General features: G+C 43.4%; 1 protein-coding gene across 1 annotated transcript in view; it reads left to right on the top strand.

Moving 5' to 3' along the window:
* Positions 1–8,175: 8,175 nt before the first annotated feature.
* Positions 8,176–24,964, top strand: part of HTR2A (5-hydroxytryptamine receptor 2A) — a gene marked incomplete at both ends in the record, with an annotated part of 28,786 nt that continues 11,997 nt past the window's right edge. Inside the window, 2 exons of the mRNA XM_082497525.1 lie at positions 8,176–8,590; positions 12,771–12,971. Coding sequence (XP_082353651.1) covers positions 8,176–8,590; positions 12,771–12,971 — 616 coding nt within the window. The remainder of the gene's footprint in view (positions 8,591–12,770; positions 12,972–24,964) is intronic.

The raw sequence follows: 24,964 nt of genomic DNA, 5'->3' as shown, positions 1-24,964 counted from the left end.
TCCTTTTGTAGTATTATACTGACCTTGAGAGGGGAAAAAGTCTAATTTGAATACCACGGGATCTAAAATTACAAATAAACATCAGCAGTGAATACAGGAAAAAAATAAAAACTTTGTCATCTTTTACAAAGCGATGGAAGTTATTGGAGGAGGGGAAAGGAAGGAAGGATGAAGTGCACCCACCTTCTTCTGCAGTGCCTAGTGCCTGATGAAAAGGTAAAATGGCCTTCAACAGACATGTAAGACTCCCCACAGATGATACTGGCTTGGTAGAAAGCTCCCACAATGCCACCTTTGCAATTTGGTGTGTGGTTTTGATCACCCCACTAAAAAGACGGTATTTCACTGGATAACAGCTGAGGTGATACGGGCTTTGGATGACGACCAGTGTTAATTGTGGGCAGCAAGAGGAGACAGTGCATCTTTAAGCAGTGGAGTGAAGCAAATCAAGTGGAAAATGCTCACTACTGCTTGGCAGTTTAAATTGAGGAAAAAATTAGAGGAAGCGATTCTGGTACTAATGGTGGAATATAGAGCTTTACATCATGGGACGTGCACTGATGTGTGTCTGGATGAAATAAAATTTTACCTACAGAGGAGCTGGCCAATTTGTAACTCAGATGATGAGAACACAGCATAATATTGTCTCAGAACAAGCCAACCTGCCAGCTTCTTCCTAGTGGAACCGAAATGAAAATATCTAAAGCCAAATGTGGTTTAGTAAATCAAATGTCTGCAGAGGCCTCTGGTGATATAAAAGCTATTGTCAGAGATATAAATAGTTAATTTACAGCTGAGAGAAAGACATGAAGAACGTGTCCCTTCAGGTTTCACTAAAATAAGAGAGGTTTCCTTAAATAAGACTGCAGAGTTCCTCCTTAAAACATCACATGCAATTCATTGCTTCAGCACAGAAACTTAATGGACACTTCTCATCAATGTGGCCTCTAGTGGGAAATTAAGTTTCCACAGAATCAACTTTTTATGCAAGAAAAAATTAATTTCGCCCAAAGCATTCAGGTTTCCTTTGGGAAAATCAAAACAAAATATTTCCTTTACTACATTGGCTTGACCCAAATCAAATGTTTCAGTTTATTTTTTAACTGAACAAGAATATTTTATTTCAACTCAGTACAACTTGAAACTGCCTCTGGGCTTGCTGTTATGGTGGATTTAAATTGCCCAGGAGAATAAGGGAATAAGACAATTTGCATCTCAGCCACTTAGCTGGCCCACAGGAAAATATTTTTAATTCAACAATATTAAAATGTTACATTTAGATCAACAAGACTGAAGCAAAATGCTTGAATACTTCCAAACTGAAGTTCTTCAGAACTTTTGCTCCCATGAAAATATTCTGATATGGGAAAAGAAATGTTTAAATAGTCAAAATCGCACACGAGAAAAAAGAATTCCAACTCTAATTTCCAGCCAACTAATCATTACATCAGGTATATGCTACAGCAATACCATTCAGCTCCACTGGAATCACACTGGAATCACTGGAATTGCATCAACCTAAAAGTGATTGCAGGTGCAGTGATACTGGTCTCAGTGCACAGGTTTAGTCAGATAAAAGATGTGCCTTAAGGCGTTCCAGGTTATCTCACACATTTACCTCCTTGTTGGGACTCTAAATATGCGAAGGAACTTGCAGAACCTGAAAGGAGAACATGCGGTTAGAAAGGAGGACAACTTACAAATCACCAGGAATACTGCACATCTTTCCAAAACTCATAGATGAATGAGAAAATTAAGCTTTTAAAAGTAAGACATAAACCACAGCTTCAGCTGGGATAGAACAAAGACTGAAACTAGCATTTGCGTGTGGGACAGACATGCAAGTTTAGAGTTTCTGTTATTTTTTTATATATATAAAAGCTATAGAATCATAGAATTGTCTAGGTTGGACGAGACCCTTGGGATCATCGAGTCCAACCATCTACCCTACTCTACAAAGTTCTCCCCTACACCATATCCCCCAACACCACATCTAAACGTCTCTTAAACACATCCAGGGATGGTGACTCAACCGCCTCCCTGGGCAGTCTATTCCAATGCCCGACCACTCTTTCTGTGAAAAATTCTTTCCTAATGTTCAGTCTAAACCTACCCTGTTGGAGCTTGAAGCCATTCGCCATATATATTTGCTTATTACAGATTGTTTACTATGTATTACACTTAGAAATTATACTTAAACTGTTATTCCAGCTTCTGCTTTCAGCCTCAACTTCTAATATTCAGTTTTCATTCAAAAGCAGTCCAGACCAAATCAATACAGACAGCCAGTTTCACAGCAGAGACCCCACAACAACACGCCAGTTACTCACCACAGGTTTTCAGTGATCAGGACCCGTGGGCCCTAAGCAGGCCAGAGGGTGCTGGTGCCACAACACTCAGCTTGTTTGGGATCATCACCTGTGGACAGCAAGGGTAAGGGACACTGCTCCTGCAGGGATTTCAGAAAGGTCATGTCAACCTGTTCTCACCTCACTGCAACAGCATGGGTTGAGAGATCCAGAAAGAGCTCGACTGCGGAGTGTGCGTCGAAAAGAGAGCAGCGCTGTTTAGTTATTTGTTCTGGTTTGTAATAACCAGGCTCTGATTCACGTCTCAAGGCGCCACAGTATCAACTGCTCCAACAGCCCCTGATAAACGTAAACAGAGGTACCCAGTAGTAGTAGTCTTGACCACAACACAAATTATTCACATTCCGCTTGCCTCACTTTTAGATGTCAGAGTGAATGATTAACCTCTGCAGTTTATACACTTACTGGTTACACAACGCACTCAAAACATCAAGGAGGGCAATGGCAAACTTGGAAACAGGGAATTTTTATACCTGAAATAATCCTGAGAACACTAAGTTTGAGTTATGTAAACTAGATATTTTTACTCTCCTTTTTCAGATGAAATTGTTGAAAAGCAGCATTTCTAGGAAGCAGTTATGTGCACTATGCCACGCATAAAAACCCTGCCCAAGAGGACAGATTAATGTCTTACGACATTTCCAAGCAGAGCTAGGGAACAGAGGAGGGGATCTCATGAAACTGATACGTTGCTGCCTTCCAGAAATTAAAAAGCAACATGCAAATTGTTCCAGTGCTCGCTACGTTCGTAAGGAATGCTTTATATCTAATGCAGACCACATTATCGCCATTTTCAGCTAAGACTTCACTTAATTTACATAGACTGGGACAGACTGCAGCTGTGTCTCTTTTTAGTTCAGACACGCTGCCTGGGATTGCAGGTCGCGGCGTGTGATGCTCTGCCGCTATCGGAGTGCAAGCTTGTTTTTGTTTAAAAATGGAAGAACATGGGACCTACAGTTTTCCAGAGCTATTCACCTTTAGGAAAAGCAGGGGTCAAGGTTGGCTTTAGGGATGACCAAACATCTAGGAGTTGTACCTCACTGTTCTTTCAAAGCAGAGCATGTGTTCAGTTCTGCAAGAAGATGAGAGCACCCGTGGAAGCCCCGGTACCCTCCTTTCACTGGGTTCAGCACAGGAAGGTTGGATACTTTTTTGTTGCTTGAGCCCTGTAATGATATTATATGGAAGGGAAGCCATTTTCAGGTCCCTGGGGGGGGGGACAGGAGGGGTGGTTGTTGCAGTCTAAAAAAGTTCTGAGATAAATAATGCAATGTACATGCGCTCAGTAGCACATCCAACATACTGTGGAGAAGATACTGTAAGATCACAGCTTTGTTTCTGACAGACTGGGCTACAAGGTTTCTGACTCATCCATGTTTCATGTGCAAACCTAAAAAAGACATTTCATCTACCTGTGCCTCAGTTTCACTTATGTCAAATAGTTTTTTCAAGGGACAGAGTAGCGCTCAGAAGGCACTCAGACCTTGTGGTGATGTGTCTACAGCTAGACCAAACAAAATGGAGCAATGCCTATCTGAAAAACAAAATGGAGCAATGCCTATCTGAAGAGCTTATGACTGTGCCTGCAAAGGTCTTAAACAAGGCAACATTCAGCCTGTTTGCACTTACCTTTTATGTTGCTGATGTCCAGAGCAGAGCTGCATCTTAAATGAGTCATTGGAGTAGAGGAAGGGTGAATTATCTGAGTGAAAGCCACAACCCTGCAGTGAAGGGGAGACGAGGTTACTCTGTAAGGAGCAGGAAGGTGCTTTAGGCATCTACTTCAGGTCTACATGGAGCTGCAGATGTGAAATCGGGATTCACAAGGCTTTTACACACAGCCTATTTCTTAGCACATTCTTTCAGCCTAAGCCTCCATCCAGTCCTTGGAGTGGGAGAGAGGTGCACAGCTCTACCTCATGAAACTGGGCTTTGCTGACAACACCAGCCTGTGACCCACACTTTTGGTATTCACCTGCAAAAAAGGACCTCCCACCCAGGACTGTTAAATTATAGAGTCATTATAGCCCAAAGGGAGCCATCCTTCCATCGAGAGAGGAAGATTTTCCCTCAGTTGAGGAGGACCGGGTCAGAGACCACTTGGCCAAGCTGGACATTCATAAGTCCATGGGCCCTGACGGGATGCACCTGCGAGTGCTGAGAAAGCTGGCAGATGTTATTGCTAGAGCACTCCCCATCGTCTCTGAAAGGTGATGGAGAACAGGAGAGGTGGGTGAGGACTGGAGGAAGGCTGACATCATTCCGATCTTCAAAAAAGGCAAGAAGTAGGACCCAGGGAACTACAGACCAGTTAGTCTCACCTCTGTCCCTGGGAAGGTAATGGAGCGACTCATTCTGGATGTCATCTCCAAACACGTTGAACAGGAGGTTATTGGAAGTGGTCAACATGGATTTACCAAGGGTAAATTGTGCTTGACCAATCTGATAGCTTCCTATGATGTTATAACTGGTTGGCTGGATGAGGGGAGAGTCGTAGATGTCATCTACCTTGACTTTAGCAAGGCTTTTGACACTGTCTCCCATAACATCCTCATTAGGAAGCTGAGGAAGTATGGGCTAGATGAGGTGACAGCGAGGTGGATTGAGAGTTGGCTGCGGGACAGAACTCAGAGGGTTGTGATCAGTGGCACAGAGTCTAGTTGGAGGCCTGTAACCAGTGGTGTCCCCCAGGGGTCAATACTTGGTCCAATTTTGTTTAATATATTCATTAATGACCTGGATGAGGGGACAGAGTGTATCCTCAGCAAGTTCGCTGATGATACCAAACTGGGTCGGGTGGCTGATGCCCCAGAGGGCCGTGCTGCCATCCAGCGTGACCTGGACAGGCTGGAGAGCTGGGCAGAGAAGAACCTAATGAGGTTCAACAAAAGCAAGTGCAAGGTCCTGCACCTGGGGAGGAAGAATGCAAAGCACCAGTATAGGTTAGGGGCAGACCTGCTTGGAAGTAGCTCTGAGGAGAAGGATCTGGGGGTCTTAGTAGACAGTAAATTATCCCTGACCCAGCAATGTGCCCTTGTTGCCAAAAAGGCCAATGGAATCCTGGGCTGCATAGGTAAGAGTGTGGCCAGTAGGTCGAGGGAGGTCATTCTCCCCCTCTACTCTGCACTGGTGTGGCCACAACTGGAATATTGTGTCCAGTTTTGGGCTCCCCAGTTCAAGAGGGACAGGGAACTGCTGGAGCAAGTCCAGCGAAGGGCAACTAAGATGATTAGGGGCTTGGAGCATCTCCCTTCTGAGGAAAGGCTGAGAGAGCTTCCCAGTGGCAGGACGAGGGGCAATGGGCACAAGTTAGAACATAGGAAGTTCCGTTCAAATACACGGAAAAACTTCTTTACAGTGAGGGTGCCAGAGCACTGGCACAGGCTGCCCAGGGAGGTTGTGGAGTCCCCTTCTCTGGAGAGTTTCAAGACCCGCCTGGATGCAGTCCTGAGTAATGTGCTCTAGGCAATCCTGCTTTAGCAGGGGAGTTGGACTAAATGATCTGTAGAGGTCCCTTCCAACTCTGAAAACTCCATGATTCCATGATTCCGTGATCTAAGAAAATAACAGGACACCTGTGTTCCTCACAAAGGATTCTATCTAGCCCCAGTCAAGGGGTCTTTTTTTTTGCCCTGTTTTGCACAGTAGCTGTGTTCAACAGAAGTGGAGACCAAGCTCTGCAGCAGGTCTGCATTCTCACGTTGAGGCCATCTTCATGGGGACAGCTACCACACACTCTGGTTCACAGATGCCAAATTCACCTGGTGAACATAGTAACCCATTCAGGTATCATGTTAAAGAAGAGAAGGAAAGGGCCTCATCTGGCTCCTCGATGGGACTGCCAGGCACGAAACATTTCTTGCTAAACTCAGCATTATCAGCCTTTTTTAACGAGCTTGTGTTGCCTGATAGTCTTCCGGTCTCACCTATGGGATTGGGAAATTGAAGTGCTGGGGTGATTCACTTCTGACTCCCAAGTGGGCATCAGTAGGAGCTACGGCCTGGCTGCTCTGTCCTGCTGTGACGGCTGTTGGTCTGGGCTCAGCTGGGGGCAAAACCAGCCCCAAGGGAACTTTATTGTGAAAGACTTTCTGTAACAGTGACTCATAGGTTCAGACTGGCTTCAGTGGGTGCTCTGAGTCTCACTGTGATAAGGTTTTCCTGAACTGCCTTATTTGGGACACTTCCAGGGGACAGGCTGCTGGGGTTAATTGTTACACCCACCTCCTGACAAATGAGCGTGACACCAGAGTGACTCCAGTTTTTTAGAACTATCTATTGCCAATTCAATTAAGATGTCAGCACAGACCTGGAGTTAAAACTGAAGGGGTCTGAATATGACTCCTTCCTTTTGAGGCTTGCGTAATTTCCCCTCTACATGGCAAAAGCTTCGCACTCACATTTTTTACTAGTATCTATCATCGCCAGCCTTAGATTTTGCCTCTTTTAAGCCTGCATCCTGTAAAACACTGTAATTGCAGGCAGCTGTGTTTGCAAGCCACCCTCTGCAACTGGGAAGCGTGCCTTGAAAAAAGCACCCAAGCAGAGGAACTCTGAAATACACGCCGCAAAAGCTGCTAGTTTACCAAAAAGACCCTCTTTGGTCTGCCCTCCTCTGCCGTTGCTACCTTGCAGTTTATGACATCGGGATAGTGGGAGGTCTGACAAACCGAACAAGGCAGCAAGCAAGAAATTCCGTTCCTGTGGAAATCAGTAATTCCTCCGTGCAGGCTGCTTTTTGTGTGCGTGTGTGTGTGCGCGCGCGCTCTTTCTTTTGTGTCACTTCGAGAAGGGCTCTGATATTATTAATATTATAAATATAGCTTGCCCTGGGGCGGGGAAATGCACAAGGAAAGAGTCGGCAAGCAGCCTATCTCTCAGAAGAAAAGAGCAAGCCTCGCAGCACAGGAACTGGCTTCACTCAAGTGTGCAGTTTAGAAGTCAGAAAACTACTCCAAAGATCACCATTTTGGAGGAGGCTGAAGAAAAAGGACACAAAACCGGCTAAACACAGCGAAGAATATGGTAAATCAGGGTACAAAGTGCACCTAATTGCAGTTTGAGAGTGGGCTCTGAAGTACAGTGTAAGTGCTCCTTAAATTGTATTTTTTTATCATAGTATCTAGTTCTTTAATTTCCATTCTGAAGCCAGGCTGGGCCGAAAGGTACAATTAGCTACAGAAATAAGCATGGAGCAGAATGTGTAATCTCTGATATGAGGCTGAAAATGATACTGAAATACAACAGAAGTCAGAGACTATCAGCCATATTATGGAAGATGAACTATAAATAAGAGCATATCTAATTATTTCAAGAGAAAGATGCTGGATGGAATCTTTAATCAACTTTCTTAATAAGGAAGCGAGAGCTCTGCTGTTTTCTACGGCAAGCTATTTTAATACTGCTGTGTTTAAAATTGTGTGATCACAGTTACCAATGGCAATAAGATGTAGCTCCAGAGGGGAGTCCTAGTGGCTGCAAAAGTTTTTTTCTCTTTTATTTATCCAACATTTTTGCTCTCTCAAGCCTCAAGTCCACGTTCTCTACCCTACAGCTTGGTTTTGCTTTTCAGCTGGATTTTCAATGTATGCCAACACCGGACTTCCTATGGAACTGAAAACAAAACATTTTAGCTTTCGGAGTAATTCTGGTATGTTTTTCTACATCACGCTAGTGGCAAAAATACAGTCAAAAGATTGTGCTCCCTCAACTTCTGGCATGGACAGCTGAGGAATACAAAGCCTGATGGTGACAAAGGGTTTCCTATTTTTCACCATTTATCTCACTGGTTTTGGACTTCGCAATGGATATTCTTTGTGATGAGGAGAGCTCTGTGAAACCAACTGCAAACTCCTTAATACAAATAAATCATGAGAGAAGACTCTACAGAAATGTTTATGGAGCTGGAGAGATTAATATATCACATCTCTTTAACTTGACGGTGGACTCTGAAAACCTAACCAACCTTTCGTGTGAAAGTAACACGAGTCCACCGTGCTACTCTTCCCTGCTTCAGCTTTCACAGAAAAACTGGCCAGCTTTGCTGACAGTGATAGTGATTGTTTTAACCATTGCTGGAAATATTCTTGTCATCATGGCTGTGTCACTGGAGAAAAAACTGCAGAATGCCACTAACTATTTTCTAATGTCACTTGCAATAGCTGATATGCTGCTGGGTTTCCTTGTCATGCCTGTGTCAATGTTAACCATACTGTACGGTGAGTATTAGCTGTGTAACCTACTGCATGTATTGAGAAGCTTTAAACATTGCATGCACACGTTGTTGTTATTATTCCAGTCTCTTACCACAAAAAATTGTAATCACTCCGTACAAGTTGAAACATATGTAATTGGTTAATGGATGTAAGAATAGGTGAAGTACTTGAATCTTTTCTTACCTTATATTTCTATTTACACACTCCAGAACATTAGTTTATTCCTGAGTTGCTGGATGAATTTTCTCAAAGTGTATATGAAGATGCTTTGTTCTCTCTGTTCTTTCAGTTTTTTCCCCTGGCTCATAATTGTCAATATTTCTAACGAGAATGTAGGGTCCTGCCAATTACTCTGCTCTGCAAATATGCACAGAAGCACTAATGACTACCTTTACATTCAAAGTAGGTAACCCCTTCAATTTTTTTAAATGAAGTAATACAAATGTAAATAAATTTCTTAACACCATTACCCTGCTTAGACATCTACTTACCAGCAAATGCTGGAATAAATATTATGAAAGTTAAAAAATGGATAGGAATTAATTCTGCCTAATTTTTAGGAACATTTACAAATGCAAAGCTATGATTTCTTAAAAGAAGTGATTTAAGAATTAAGTGAATAATGACTCACAGTTCATCCCCTTGTAGGTGATTAATAGCAGATCTTTCTTCTCATTTTCACCAAAATCACATGCAGCACAGCTCACATAGAATAAAGCAGCAGCCTATGTGTTCAGTACCAATATTGTCAGGCTGTTATAACACCTAAACTTCAAGAAATGAGTTTTCCAGTGCCGGGTCTGAATTGCTACAGTTCAAGGAGAAGCCAGACAACGTCAGGAGGAAAGTGAGGTTGCTTGCAAAGATTTCTATTGCTTAACTATTTTGGGACTAAAGGTTCAAGCATGAGCCTGTGACTTAAGAGACATTTCATCCAGAAAACTGGAAATCTATTTCCCAGTTTCAGTATTCCTACACAGATTGCCCTCAGTAGCATTTGCAAACTGTATTTGGCATCAGTGATAGTGTAACCTTGTGATTTATTGTATTAGAGGTGCAATTACCTTTGGCAGAGAGACAGTGCAAAACAGAGCCACGGGAGCAGAAATCATCCGATGCGTGAGATTAGCAAAACCCTTTTAAATCCTGCGTGATTCCCTGAGACATGCAACAGGGACTCCTGCTGGCCGGGCTCCGCTGCCGAGGAAAGAAGCGCCCGAAATCCACGGCTCGGAAGTGATTTGGGGGTCGGGACATGGGATTTCCTGCATGTAGCAAAGTCGAAACCCTCATCATGGGGGAAAGGCTGTGTCACCCTCCTTTGTGATCTCTGGTGTAGAGGAGCAGCAGGGGACCAAAAGACAGAGGGGAGGAGGTGTGCAGGCTTTGCCTCCTCTCTCCCTGCTTTTTCCCTCAATAGATCAAGAAGGAGGGTAACTTGGGGTGAAAAATCACCTGGTGGTGCACACAGGTACCAGAAGAGCCGTCTTGGCATGGTGCACCGTCAGCCTCCGGGATGACCAGTGATGGTGCAGAGGGAAACCTCACCTTATGCAGGAGCATTTGCTTGGCCTCAGCCCCCCAGAGAAAGGTCAGGATGCAGCCAGCATCAGCCACATCACCTGTATTGACAGTCCCAAGCCAAAATCAGGGGCCTTTGCATCCACCTTGCTCTTCTGGCGTACCTCCAAGGCTGTGGAACAAGGATGCTCCACCACCTGCTCCCCACCCCCTCTAAGGGGAATTGTGACTGTTTTGCTCAAAAGAGAGATTATTTCCTTCTTGCGAGCTTTACGGCTACTGTAGACAATTCTTATTCGAGTGCCCTGGCCACATATCTGCCCAGCCTGCACCCTTTGGGCCAGGCGGGCTTCTCCATCCATCCAACAGCATGAACCTCTGCTGGAAAAAGACACCCACCAAGGTGGATGTGCCCAGAGAGCAGAAATTTCAGAGTTGAACAACAGTGCTGGTTCCCACCCAAACATGCATTGGGTGCCAGATGCCTGCTGCTCCTCCTCCCTCGGATACTTGGCCAAGTTCCTCTGAAATGCCTGATCCTTCCAGTGCAGCAGGGAGTTACACAGCATCTGCCAACAGCAGTTGGCATTTCAGATGACTCCTGACCAGCCGAGTGCTGACCGTGGCCTCAGCTGATGTGCTTCTGACAAGGCAGGATGGTGCACAGGGCCTCCTCAGCAACCACCTGTGCCTATGGACTCTCCTCTCCTCTCCTCTCCTCTCCTCTCCTCTCCTCTCCTCTCCTCTCCTCTCCTCTCCTCTCCTCTCCTCTCCTCTCCTCTCCTCTCCTCTCCTCTCCTCTCCTCTCCTCTCCTCTCCTCTCCTCTCCTCTCCTCTCGCCTGGCCAAGAGATGCTGCTGGCAACCAGCCCTCACGTAACACACTCCAGAGACTGGATTCCCCATTGGAAGACCAGAAAACAAGATAAAAACATATCCATGAATGCTGTATGGCTTGTCAGGATCAGCTTATGTTACAGCAGTCAAAGAGCATCAAGAAATAGGTCTCCCCAGTGCCTGCTGAGACTAAGTTTGATTAGGCACAGACCTAGCTCCTCTGCCTCTCCCTCTGTCCCTCCTGTTGCAAATCCCATTGTACCGTAAGTCCAAAGGAGACAAGCACCCCCTGAAACACTAGCGTGTTCTCACAATACCAGCTTTGGCATTGCCCCATGCTGCGCTGTCATGGGCAGCTCAGGGAATATGCTCTAAATTAAATCACCACAAGATAAGGACATGGATAACTGCAAAACTTGCTCCAAAGAGAGTTATTAGCAGTTCCCTGCAGGAGTAGAAGGGCCTTTGAAGTCCTGCAGGGCTCTGCTTAACCTGGGTCTGCTCAGTACTGCTCCTAACAACTTGGACAGTATATGGAGTGTGAGCTTACACAGCTTTCCAAAAGCACCAAGCCGGGAGAAGTTACAAGGACTCAGAGGGACAGGATCAGAATCATCAACAATCATCTGGACCCCTGGAGAGAAAGTCTGAAAGGAACAAAGAATATTCAGTGAGGGTAAATGCAAAGATATCCACTTAAGAAACAAGACAGGAAACCAACTACTGCCGGGGAAATTTGTCCAGGCTTAAGGAATGCTGCACAAGACCTGGCTGTCAAAATGGATCACAAGCTAAGCATGTGTCACTAGTATGATATTTTTATACAAAAGGCACTCATCAGTCCAGGTTGTGTAAAGTAAGGACATTCCCTGCAAGAGCCGTGAAGCAATCTTTCTTTCACTTAGCAGTCAGGAGGCCTTTGCAAGAGTACCAAGTCCTGTTTTGGTCACTGAACGATAAGCAAGATGTGGATAAATTAAATAGATTCCAGGGCAGAGAAACAAGAAGCACAGAAATTTTAAAAGCATCATCTGTAAGCCAAAGATAAAGGAATTGGCTTTGCTTAGTCTGGAAGTGAAAAAGAAAAGACTAGGCAAAACATGATAGCCATCTTCCAATAGCTTCCAGAAAGGACAGCAATCAATTATTCTTCATGGCTAGTAGAAAGAACAAAGGAAAAGGGAAGGCTTAATTTGCAGCAAAGAAGATGTAGGTTGGTTATTGGTAAACACTAATGCATTTGTTTTGGATTGCTGTCTCCGGAGGAGCCTATCAATATTCATTGAGGCAGGGAATATCCTTATTTAAGTATGTGGTAGGTGCCTAAGACAGGTGAGATAAATATCACTGGTATGGAACAAAATACACTTCTTCAGCTGCCACTAAATCTAAAGTTTCAGTTTCAGAATTTAGGCAGCTTTGCATATCAGCAGGTGTTAATAAAGCAGTAATTATATGGATACAAAGTCCTAAAGCAAAATTGAGAACTTGCAGGTTTATGATGACAAAATTGCTTCTATTTCTATAGATTTGCTGCCAGAAATGGTTAATTATAACATCAAGCATTAGCATTATGCAAATAGAATTAAAAAGGAAAAAAAACATATGCTGCTTCTAGGCTGGGAAAGAAGCAAAATAAATCCCAAAAGCTACAGAGCTAAAGGTTGCAAACAAATAAAAAAGGTTTCTTAACACAGTGTCAGGCAGCTTCTACTGAAGGCATCACCAGCTTCTACTAGAAGGATATGTGCACTAAGACATATGTGTCACAACACAAGATGTGAGTATGTCACATTCTTAGCTGATGTCAACTTTCTCTTGCGCAGGATACACATGGCCTCTACCTACAAAGTTCTGTGCTGTTTGGATCTACTTGGACGTGCTTTTCTCCACCGCCTCCATCATGCACCTCTGTGCCATCTCACTGGATCGCTATATTGCCATTCGAAACCCCATCCATCACAGCCGGTTTAACTCGAGAACTAAGGCTTTTGCAAAAATAATTGCTGTTTGGACCATATCAGTTGGTAAGTGAGGCAATATTTCAGCATGTAATTGTAGATTTCTAGCCTTTGAGAGGATTTGACATATATACTGCACTCTAAAACTGTATTCTCTGCCTGCAATATTTCGCTTGCCACAGTCTAAGAAGTGCTGTAATGTAGTAATTATGCAATGGAAATCAACAATGACAACGGGAAATGGAGGAGAACTGAGCACCGCTGCCACTGAAAGAATACAAATCAGTGATAGGACTACTGGGTTCAAGTTTCTTTTAAAGATATGTTTATTTCCCATATTGATTATCCATCATTACCTCAACATTCGAAAAGAAAAAAATATCTCAACTGAAAGAAAGATCTCCTTGTCTTATGTAAGTCAGTTGTTCCCAACTTCTTATGAGGGTAATTTGCTTACAGATATTTCTTATGGGCAGATCTTTTCTGCCTTTCGTGGTGCACAGGGCAGAGTATTTACGCATCCCATTTAGGAGGCACTAGATACTCTGTGTACACTGTAAATGAGAGAAGTTTCTCCACAGGACAGTTCAGAGTCGCAGCCTAAAATAGGTGCCCTGAATGACTCTGGAGATGAATCTCTCTTTGCACTGGCAAAAGCCAGAGGCTTGAAACTGTGCATGGGAGCGTTGCGCTTCGATTCTTGCGGTGGCAGCACCCTCGGTCCAGAGCAGTCTCACAGCGCGGGAGCTGGGAAGAGCTTGGTGTCTGATGTCATCAGGAATTCCCTCACACGCCCGGGGCGGTGGGTCTCAAATGTGTTGAAAGCACAGTGCCCTTTCAGCTCATCTGGTTTTGTAGACCCCCTGAGCATTGGCTGCTCACTTAGAAGCAGGAAAAATTCTCTCTCTTGCCCTGGAAGAGATGAGTGTTGCCAGCAATGAAAGGTAATTAGCTGCTTCCCTGGCTAAGACAAATTATTGCAAGTGGTAACTGTATTTTGTTACCATTCTTCCAAGGGGAAGGAAAGGAGATGATGCCTAACACTGCCGCCTGCCTGACGCTCTGTATCGTCTCCTGGGTCCCCCTTGATCCTGGCCCAGAGCCTGAGAAAAAGCACTCTAGGATATTCATGGCTTAAAATAGTTGTGTTTTCTGCTGCATGGCGAGAAATAGTGGGAGCCTTTTCTCAACAGGAGGACAGTTCTGCATCCTCCAAGATGTGGTGAGGCTCAACAGCAACACGTGTGGCTCTGGGATACATTCAGCGGGTCAGATGTAAGTGTCTAGCACAGGCCAGGTGAACTCCACCCTAAAAATACCTAGCTCTCAACTATAGAGGAAGCCTAGAGCAACTCAGATATAGAAATCTTAATTTAGATTAGATGAATCATACCTTATATGTCTACAGTAACTTTTTAAATTAATCCAGTAGAAAACATATTACTTACTCTGTCCAGTTTTTCTGATCTTGGACAAAGTGCAAACATTTTCAGTGCGTTCTCCATATAACATAAATAGGTCAAGCATTCCTTAAATTTGTACATTCTGTGTTTGTCTGCATTTGTGTGTGGTGCCTGTGCTTAGTGTGCGTGAAATTACTGTCCTTTTCAAACACAAATTAATTCACAGAATTATCAGAATGACCATTCCAGGGGCAAACCAGTGGTCCACACTGCTCAGCATCGTTCCTCGGGCAGGGGCTCACTGCCAGAGTATCTGAATTAGCTCACTATTAAAACGAATCCCCAAAAAGTTATTATTTAATAAGCCCTATTAGTTAGAACAGGGTTTATGTCCTGTAGCAGGAGAATTTAGTTCTTTGATATCTTGATATTTAATTTCAAAAGTTAGGACTACTCTTTGCAGTAATAACTGACAGCAACTTACCCATTGTAGAAACACCTTTCCTGCTCTCTAGGGAATTTTCTTCTAACAGTGATCAGATGAGCCACAGATGTTATTTGTTATTACCATGGCAAGTGATAGCAACATGGTCCCTATTTATATAACTCTCAAAAATACAACCCCTTATTTTATAGGAAAGCACTCAAGTGTGGTACGAGCAAAGAGGAGAGAGTCCCACTTTGCTGCAGCTGGATAAGGACACATGTAAGGCAACAGTGGATGTCAGGAAAATAGGTGGGCTGGTAGGGTAAACTCCATCTCATTCACACACCACCTGCCATCAAAAGAGTGAGCAGGTTAAACAGATATAAATGAATGCAGGCAAGCACACTGAGGTGTGCAGGAATTCAGTGGTGCTGAGCTAGTTTGTTAGTCCTGTGGAAGTAAGGGGCATGGGAAGATGACCTAAAGGAAGACGGGTCGGTTCCCAGCCTGGCAACAGTGTCATGAATGAGCTCTGGCAAATGTGATGCGCTCCAGAGGACAGACAGGGAAGCAAACACACAGCAAGCTACAAAGAAACTGCTGAGATGGTCACTGCCAGGCTAGACTGAGATTGCACCATGGCATATTGCTGTACTATAGAGAATAAAGAAAAATGTCAGTATTAGAAGGAACCTTGACAGATCCCCAGATCACCCACGCAACCTGCTGTCAGTCAGTCATTGACCCTGTCCTCCTGATCTGCCACAATCCAACTCAGAATAGATAGGAAATGGTTTCTGAAGAACAAGGTTTTTTCTATATCCTTTACTAATAGGAAATGGTTTCTGAACAAAGAGGTACTCTATGTACCATTTACCGGTCTTCGGGCTCTCAGTGCTACTTAGAGTGGCAGGGCTATAAATTATTTAACTTTTAGTATTTTCACATAGCTATAGCTGGCATGGGCAGAGCCGGTGTCAGGCACAATATGTTCTCTGCAGCACATGGTGCAGCTGCCATCTCACTGACAAATTCAGAGGGGCGACTTTCTTAAGGCTTTGCCCTCCAGCCTCAGTTAAATATTCTTTGGCTTCCCCTTGCTCCCGCAGTCTGAAGCTGAGCTGGTGCCCTGTGAATTTTCATGATGTACGAGATGGGAGGTAAAAAGCAAGAGAAAGAAATTAAAGACATCATGTTGCACTGCATAAAGGTTCATTTTACCTGGGGAAGTGGGGGGGAACCTGTTGATCAGAGATCCTCAATAGCTCCCTCACTGTCACAATCCTTAGTCCATCCTCTTGCACGGCCCTCTTCAATGATTGCTTTACCAGGCTGAGCCCCAATCTATATAGGCTCTGTTTGTGTGGCAGTATCCCATGCCCACGTCATCTCTGTACCCTTCTCTGAATCTTTTCTTGTGCTTCTATATTGTCTTTGAGACATAGGTGGCCAGACCACAATATTCAAGACGTGAACAGATTATAAATTCCTGTGGTGTAGTAATGTTTTCTGCCGTATTCCAAATTACCACTTTAATAAGTCCTACCTTTGTTTTAGTCTTTAGTCTGTGCACTGAGCTCAGTGACTCCAAAATCATGGAATCAGAGAATGGTTTGGGTTGGAAGGGACCTTAAAGATCATTTAGTCCAAGCCCCCTGCTATGGGCAGCGACATCTCTCACTAGATCTGGCTGCTCAAAGCCCTGTCCAACCCGATCTTGCAGACTTCCAGTGATGGGGCATCCACAACTTCTCTGGGCAACCTGTTGCAGCCACCCTCATTGTAAAAAAACCCTCCTCCTTTTGTCCACCCTAAATCTACTCTCTTTCCATTGAAAACCATTGCCCCTTGTCCTATCTCTACACGACTTGATAAAAAGCCTCTCTCCATCTTTCTTACAAGCTCCCTTTATACATTGAAAGACCACAATAAGGTCTCCCTGGAGCCTTCTCTTCTCCAGGCTGAATCCCAACTCTCTCAGCCTTTCTTCAAAAGAGAGGTGTTCCAGATCCTCTGAGCATTTTCATGGCACTCCTCTCTTTCCTCAGTCATGACAAATAGTTTTGCATATTTAGAGAGAGTTTCCCCCCCCCTCAACTAATGTACAACTCTTTGCTTCTTAGCACTGAATTCTGTCTGCTACTTTGCTGTCTATTAGCTGAGATTTATGAGGACCTTCTGCAATTCTCTACAGCCAAGAGCTGAGTGTTGCCAGCACATTTACACAGTTCCAGTGTCCACCCAGACAGGTCACGGATGGGTTGAACAGCACTGATGAACAGAGGGCTGTTGGACGCTACCTTCTACCCTCCTCACTGTGGAAACAAACTATTTAATCCTACCCCTTGTTTTCTGTCTTTCAACCTGTCCTTATCCTGTAAGAGGACTTTTCTTCTTCTGCCTTTAGAGTTTAATTTCTTTAACAGCCTTCGACAAAACAGTGTTGTCAGAGCTTTCTGGAAATCCAGGAACATTATATGAGTGGGATCACCCTTATCCACATGCTCATTGACTCCTGCAAATACTTCTAGCTGATTTGTAGAGCATGCAGAAGTTCTAGTGCTTTCCAATCTACCCGTGTCTCTTTCGTTATGACTTCAACTTTACATAAGTAATAATATTTTCATTCACTAAATTTGCAATTTTCCTTTTATTCACTAAATTCACAAATTTATTCAGTGAATTTAATACAAATACCTGTCAGTCAGTGGTCTTCCTTCCATTGGCTTCAGTAATATCACACGTATTTATAAAACAGCATAAAAAAGGGCAGATAATTTTATTTACTTGACTTCTAAAGTCTTGACTTTCTTAGATAAAAAAAAAAAAAATAATTGTACTAACATTTGTTTTTGCATTTAGTGGAAGAAGAGCATTTAGCCAGCAGCCTTTCTTCCTCTAGACCATGTAATGCCACAGGCAATTGGTTTAAAATGGATTCTAATTACTGTAACAGATTCTAATCGTGTCTTTAATTCTTAAATCATCCAGTACCCAGAGTGGCTAGATAATTAGATTATTTTTAGCTGTTGAAGGCAAAAGCCCATTAAACCCTGAAAATTATTCCATTTGTTTTAAACCACAGAGGTCATTACTGAGAACAGGTGTGAAAAGCCCCAGCATTTCCCCTTCCTAGAAAAATTAGAGTTGATTTTTGAATAGCATTTAACTGGAATCTATAGAATTGTAAATAGAGCCTATGCTGAAAAATACAAGTAAAGCACCTTTGAGTCCTAACTGGGTCTAAGAAACGTAGTGCTCCGCAAGAGGCCAACAATGCATCACTCTATCCTTTAAAAATCCTTGAAAGGGACACATAAAAGAATTACAGTCACGAATGCTAAGCCCTTATATATATATATATCATTCCTCGGTCCTTATTCCTCTCTATTCCTCTGTTAATGGTCTAAGTAATGTGAAGTTTTATGAAGCCCAAATCCTCTTAGCTGAGTTTTCTCTTCTCTTATCATTTCTCACTCAGCCTACACATCTGTTCGCTGCCTTCAGGCAGTTTCTGCTCTCTCCAGTCACTAACAACTTAAATTTATTCAGTACTTCTCATGCAGGAAAAAAAAGTCCAAAGAGGAGCTGAATGAAGCTGGTGAAATATCTCCCATTGCATAACTCTCTTAAAATTTTGCCATTGCTTTCGAGGCTTCAAAAATACAGAAATACTGCAGCATGTGAAGCAACGCACTCCGAAGTGCAGGATGCAAAAAGTTACCTCCAGCCGTACGGAACAAGCCCAGTGCAACTGAGGCCTCTGATAATTGGGCAGTGTGAAGCTTTATGCCGTCACAGAAGCTTACACCTCCTTCCCAGGCAGCCTGCAATTTCTCTGGGTGACTTCTCGCTGTCCTGCAGAGGACGAAGGGCCAGGGAAGCAGCTGGGATTGGGAGAGTACAGCTATCAGCGTCTCTGGATTGTGGGTTGCTGACAGCTTTGGCCTCCTTTACCTCACACTTCGTTCTGCCAAGGACAGCTTTCATTCGAAAGTCCCTTTACTGTTTTCCAAAGGCACAAATAGCCAAGGGACTGCAGGTTGGGAATCCCTGGTCCGGATTCACCGCGCCCTCCATTTCTTCCAGATGACATAATTTGCCAGTTCATTCAAGCCCAATTTAGGGATGGCTTGGCATAGGAAAAGACCACTTGTTATAACATGGAATATACTGCCAAAATACATAAAATTGAAAATAATTACACACAACTCTGCACTCCAACAATACAGAGTTAAAGTTGAGCACCTAAATTTGGAAGTGCTGGAGCTAAACTTGAAACATCTGCTACACTACTCTCTTTACCATGTAGACCTTCACTTCGCTTCTATTTCTTCTTTTGAAAACTTGGCTTTGCATTCTTAGCAGTATTTATAATAATTTTCTTAGTTAATATTGCCTTTTTTTTTGTCATACTCATGAAATCATCTCCCAAGAAAGTGAACATACTGTTTGCTCTTTCCAGCTGGAGGATCTCAAGGGCAAATATTGTAGGTTTTGCATTTTGGCAATCCCCTGGGACCTTTCCCATTTGTGGATGTAGATGCCACCATAAAAAAAAAAAAAAAAAAAAAAAAAAAGATGCCATAAAGATATTGTCAAAAATTGTGACACAACATATAGAGAAATTTGCATTAACTATAGTGAAGGGCTATGGCACAAATCACCATCCCACAGAAATAGGATCTCCATTGTATTATTTTATAGAGACACAATGTATGAGGGTCAGTACTCAGTAACAATTATGCCAGTAGAAAGTTCATTGCCATACTAATGACTTCACTTGCAGTGACAACTAATGAGTAAATGAGCACTTTATACATAGGTTTTCCGAGGGAAGTTAACGTTCAGTGCTGTGACGCACATTTCTGAGTTGGCTACCACACGTATTCTGGTTATGAGACATTACTTAAGATGGTTCTGAGAAAGAGACATAAATACCGTATTTACTTTCCTCATTGATGTAAATTATTCCCGTATTTCCCCTGTAACAGAATCCTTTGCTTGATTTGTTCTTCCCAGAAGAGTGGACACATCCACCAGACCAATAGCTTACCGCACATACCTCCTTCTCGTAACTGTGAAGGTTAAAAAGCTTGCATTTTGAACTTGTATATGTTTCTTTCATTATCTGATAAGGAGGCGTTACTAACCTTATACTTTTCTTTATGTAAAAAATGCTCAAAAGAATGGTAATGATTGAACTGCTTTCTAAATTCTCAAAATTTGGAAATACAGTGACAAAGAAACAACGTAGGAATCCATAGGTCCACAAGAGACATTGAGCAACCTGGCATACACCTGGATGGGGATGAATACATTATACCAGTACACATGTATTGTCAAATGAGGCATAATTATTATGTATACATTTACCATTTTCATTGTGTAATTACCTGATTATCAGGAGATTAAGGTTTTTGCCTATGAAAAAGGCACACACCCCTTTTGTGAGCACATCTTTTGTACGAAGCATTCTGCTTTACGGGTGAAAAAAGGACTGCGGAGTGGTCACAACATTAATGCGTGGCTTTTCTTTCTGCTTTGGTTTTATTTTTAAGGGCAAGTTTAGAATGATAGGGCTGTATTTTTAATAGTGGAGCTATGTGGAAAGAACCTGGTTAGGGAAGGTACTGATGACACAATTTGTTCATTTTTAAAAAAAACCCTTGTCTTTGCTTTGAAGACTGTAAGGACCATGTTCTCCCCCTTGAAGCTACCAGAAAGAAAAAGCATTAAGTTCAATTGGACCAGGCTGGCCCTATTATCAGGTTTCTTTGAATGAATAAGTAACTGTTCATGGTTGGCAATACGACCTATAATCAGCCAGTCTCTCTTTGTAGGATACGTCAGAGTAAATGGAATGTTTTAAGAAAAAAGGGAGTAACAGTACAGTGCCTATTATAAGTTATTCCTCCTTCTCTGAAAGGCTATATTTTTAAGTCAGTCAGGTACCCAGCACAGCGTGCCATACAGACAAGAATCCAGAATGGATTCCCCATCCAGAGGGAGAAAAGACGAGCCTGGGTCCTACCGCAAGATACCCTTTTCTGCCGAAAGTGCTACGTGAGGTGTTGCAAAATGCAGAAAGGACATGTTCACAGGTCTGCTCTGATCTTTCTCCAACAGTACATGCTCAAAAGGGGATCCTATGTTGACCAAGAAATTACTTGAGCAACTCTAATCAGAGGAACGGGGATTTCTGCATAGCAGAAGCCACCTGCAGTATAAATGAGCAGAAAAGAAGTGCACAAGGAATCACGTTGGGATTTATAAACTCTGTCATCTGTACACTGTATTTGCATTTAATCGCCTTCTAAATTAAAAATAGTGTTGTTAAAGTAGCACTGTATTACATAAAAGAAAATGTCAAGAACAAGGAAATTTTCATTCATTTTAAAATGAATGCAATTTCACAGCTTCTTTTACGTATTTTAAAGAATTAAATTTTATTTAAGCCAGATTTTACATTTTATAACGTTAAGAAAGCAAAACATATCACATAATTCTGCTTTAAAATGAAATCCTTACATTTACCCCAATTAGCGGGAACATTGCGAACTATCGCACACTCAGGCTGCAATTAACTTTCCCCATGCGTTCCCTGGCCCGTGCCATTGGCATCATTTCTAAGCAGAAGCCCAGCTAATAAAAGTCAGGGGTTTTGTCAAAGCTGAGACAACATATTCCTAATTAACTACAACAAATTTAGAAATACCTGTCAGCTGATTTTTCCTGTGATGTCCTCCAGAGTCATTGATGGAAAACAGCCTGTCAAACTCCGATGACGTCCTGAAAGCAGGCTGAGGCATCGCGATAAAGGCTCTCTTTTCTGGCTGATCAAAACTGAGGCTGTGTATTTCCCAGTATTCAACCCTGCACTTATGTTGCAAGTAAATCACACCCCCTGGGAAGACATTTTTCCTTTTGGCAGAACATAACCCTCATTACGATTTTGTATTTGATCTGAGTTTTGAAATGTCAAATTGACCGCTATTGCTGGGATCATAGACTGCGCTGGACTGCGAGTATCCCGAGATAGATACTGTGTGGTTTTTAGGTCTCAGGTGCACTGAGTGAGCAGCGTAGCTTTCTCCTTACAAGCGTAAAAGCGCCTGAAAGTTTTTGGTTGAATGTTCCCAGGTTAAAACCAGCCCTGCCTTGCATACCACTGCAAGACACGAGGAGGGCCCTCCAGCATTCAGAATAGCCATTCCTTGGTGCAAGGGCAGTTCATGTATTTATTTTTCATTTTCAAGGTGGTTTGTGACATTTAGCAGAAAGATAAGGCTAGGGATTACGCTACAGCACCTACGCAGACACCTGTAGATGGGAAATACAGGCAGATATGACCCATCACATTTCCATCTCTTCTTCAACCCTGCTGTCTTCTAAATGTGACCAGGGCACTGACTGATTTAACAAAAGAGCAGTTCCATCGGGGTGAAGGGCTTTACCTACTGTGTGGGCAGCGAAGCATAAAGCACAGGATCCTGAATCACGATGTCCAGACCAGTGCAGGTCTCTACGCTGCTTCTCATCCTGTTTTTCCTTCCAAATTATCCATCACATCAGGACATCCACCGCAATAACTGTCCAGCCATTGCTGCAGCCTCCTTGTATAACTAGAAAGAAGATAACCGTTTGCTTAATTAGCAGCCTCTGCAAGTAACCACAAAAGGAGGCACAGAGAGACAAAACAAAGATCTGGATTAAAGTGGGACTTGGTCTGAGGTCTAGAAAATCCAGAACTACAGTTTTGGTTGTCTGTGCCTGTTAGACTCAGTGCAAAATTGTTGCTAAAAATAATAATAATAGAACAGCTTATCTGATAGTTATGTTCAGTCTCCTTTAAAACGAGGAGGTCAAACAGCACTGCCGGAGAAATCTGAGAGAGATACCAACAGAACTCTCTATTCAGTTCAGTGGAGAGTTAAGTAAATTAGCAACATTCAACAAATCGTACCAAGTAATAATTAAAAGCCCAGAAGTATAAAAACTGGGATAGTCACTTAGACCGCTCCAGGAGCCATCACATTAGCTGCTTATGATAGTGGCATATCTAAGATCTTTCCATAATTTCTATCTTATTGCTACGATATTTTTTTTTTTAAGCATTACTGTGTATGTAGCATGTATAGCATATAATAAGTTAGCCCCGAGGAGCCTTCAGGAGCTTCATAGCTAAAAAGGCAGACTGATAATGTGTGATCTGGGAAGATCCTGTTACAAATCTATGCTATTTTTTTCTTTCCCAAAGCACAATTATCCCCAAATCTATTCTCCTAAGGGCCTGAACAGTGAACATTGCGATGCCATCGGACATGGAATACAAAAAGGTCCTGTGCTAAAGAGGAGGGATATCGCAAGCTGCTGGAGTTGATCCCATTTAGAGGCTCTTTTCCTTTTCAAATTAACACATTTACCTAAGCCAGTGACAACCGTAAATTTGTAACTTCTTTTGAGTAGAAATTAAACCATTGCTACAGGGAACTTAAAACAACCAATGCAATTTAAACAAAATTAACTGAGTACACAGAAAGGAAAGGGGGTGTTTGACCTGCTCTGCTGCATTTTGCTGAGCCACAGAAGTAGCAGCTTTGTCCATCCAGCAGCTTTAAATAAGAATGAGTAGCACCTCGTCCCTCTGCGCGGAGCGAGGCTGGAGACCTCTGCCACCTCTTGCAATTTTTCAAACTAAACATTCAGCTCGTTATTATGAGGTCAGTCACTTCTAACCGCTTCTAATTACCGCGGACGAAGTGTCTACACAGCCGTCATCGGCTCGCGTCCCCCAGATGAGACCATTAAGCCCAGCTCCCTCCCAGCTCCCGGCTGACCGCGGGGTTGTAGCTGCCGCCTGGCTGCCTTGGACTTGGGCTCTGCTCGGCCAGCACCCCCTGGGCAAGCCCCTTCCTCAGCCTCCTGTCCACGCTGAGCCAGACACCGCCTTACTCTCTACTCTTTCCAGATGTGGGCACAGTAATAAATCTCAGTCTCACCAAAGATCAGACTGCAAATAAATTGGTATTGTAAATAACAATGCAATTAAATGACAGGGTGGGAGGTCTTAAAAGCCTTTTATTGTTACAGTAGAAACCTGCCCCCACCCCTAGATTTTTGCAGCTGTGGTTTGATTTCCTCTAGGCACTGTACATGCACCACACCACCCTCTCTCCCTGCCGGCAGGTCTTCCTTGGTGGGAGGCAGGGATTAAAGTGCAGGCAGATGCGCACAGCAAGCTGGAGTCCATGTAGAAGGGCTGACACACAGGGCCACGTCCCCTGTCAACCTCACCTGAAAGACAGTCCCACCGTCCCAGGTGGGAGTGCTGGGACAGAGATCAGGGCGATGTGCAGGCAGAGGAATTCTTCCAGAAGACTTCACCAGACCCATATGAAAATATAAATGCTACTGACAAACTCCAGGGCTACAAAACTGGCAGAAATCTCCCCTGCTACCCTATACCTTTTCTACCCTATGCACTTGAGAGCTGGCAGGACATCTCCTTTGAGCTAACAGATATACAGCAGCACTGACGCACTGCCAAACCGCAGGCGAACGGTTTCACAGCACTGGCCTTGTTGGTCTTCAGGGGATTGCCGAGGTTTGTAACGACCTACACGCACTGATCAAACCAAGGCTGATGTAAGTAGTGATAACTTCAGATAATGAAAACACAGCTGGTAACTCAGTCACCTAGAAAAGCTGGCAACCTTAGTTGAGCAGGTACGTGGTCACATGTAGATGGGTGTGTGTCCGTGTGAAATTAGTGCTTATTTTTCAGCCCCACCTCTTTTAACGTGACATGTTGTGGTATCCATGTGCCTCTGAGCCAAGCAGGATGTAGAGTACCTGTGCCTTTCCACTCCTTGTCATATTTCGTACGCTCAGATTCTAAAATACACCTCAGGTTGCAGGTAGGTCTCGCTGACCTTCCCTTCTTCATGCACTTCCCCATGAGAATGTAGCAGGAATAGCTGGTCTGAGGGGGGGCTAATGAGAAAAAGAAGCCTCTTGCCAGACGCAACTCTAACCTAGCCCAGCTCCCAGCAGAAGGAAGTTATGACATCCATACAGATGGCTGGTACGGAGTGGGGTTTGCTCTTCTCTGAGTGCTCTTTCAGCATTGCCACTCTGACACTAGTTGTCCATGTGCTCTCGGCATATCTGGGAACCACGGACCTAGCCGGGCAAAAGCGGAACAATTTCATCTTGGACGTGACGTG

This window comes from Vanellus vanellus (genome assembly GCF_965231255.1).
Source record: "Vanellus vanellus genome assembly, chromosome: 1".
NCBI classification, from domain to species: domain Eukaryota; kingdom Metazoa; phylum Chordata; class Aves; order Charadriiformes; family Charadriidae; genus Vanellus; species Vanellus vanellus.
Note: the sequence above shows the minus strand (reverse complement) of the source record. Positions and strands in the feature narration are given on the sequence as shown.